Raw genomic sequence first — 771 nt, 5'->3', positions numbered from 1 at the left:
CCCTTGAGTCGAGGGCGGCGCGACCATTGCCGAGCTCCAGGGACCAAACAAAGGTCCGGGCGTCTGCTGATGGCCGCGCCGCCCCGCTCCGCGCCGCCCGCCGCCGCGCCGCGCCGCCGCCCGATGATTCTTAAGTAATAATCACGCCAGAAAGAAAGAAAGAAAACAGACACGCCGAGCCAGGGCGCTGTTGCTGGTGGCTTTGTGTTCTTCTGAGTGACATGGCGATTTCGACCTCGGCGACGCTGCCCACGCCGCTCAACGCGGACGTAGTCGCCTTCTGCCCGGAGTCTGGGCTCCACCACGTGCTCGCATGCGGCTGCTACGAGCTCGACAACACGCAGCAGCCCGCCCGCCGGCACGGGCGACTTGCGCTCGCCTTTGTCGACCGCGCCGGGAGGCAGCTGGTGGAGACGAGCGCCGTCGAGGGCATCGGCGTGCTCGACTGCAGCTGGCTGCAGACGTCGCGGCTGCTCCTCTCAGCCGCGACGGCGGCCTGCGACACCCGTATCTACCAGGTCCACAAGGGTGCCGATGGCACAGCAACGCTTGCTGAGGAGGCATGTGCGACGATGCCGTGTGCGGATGCGGGCGACGCGTGCATGGCGCTCGACTGGTCGGCCGACGCCTCCCGCGTCGCCGTGACGAGCACCGCGGGCCGCGTCTATCTCGGCGAGTTGGGGCAGTCGTCCGGCGGCTGCAGTGGGCTGTGCGGGTCCGCGTCGTGGCGAGCGCACGAGCTCGAGGGTTGGGCCGTCGCCTTCGACCCGC

General features: G+C 69.1%; 1 protein-coding gene across 1 annotated transcript; it reads left to right on the top strand.

Annotated features, from left to right (window-relative positions):
* Positions 1–221: 221 nt before the first annotated feature.
* EMIHUDRAFT_258956 (hypothetical protein) lies at positions 222–747 on the top strand (the record flags this gene model as incomplete). Its single annotated transcript, XM_005758657.1, has 1 exon — positions 222–747. A coding segment is annotated over one exon (526 nt), but the record flags the coding sequence as incomplete, so codon positions are not given.
* Between the last annotated feature and the right edge of the window lie 24 nt (positions 748–771).

The sequence above is a fragment of the Emiliania huxleyi genome (assembly GCF_000372725.1).
Source record: "Emiliania huxleyi CCMP1516 unplaced genomic scaffold EMIHUscaffold_8445, whole genome shotgun sequence".
NCBI lineage: Eukaryota > Haptophyta > Isochrysidales > Noelaerhabdaceae > Emiliania > Emiliania huxleyi.
Note: the sequence above shows the minus strand (reverse complement) of the source record. Positions and strands in the feature narration are given on the sequence as shown.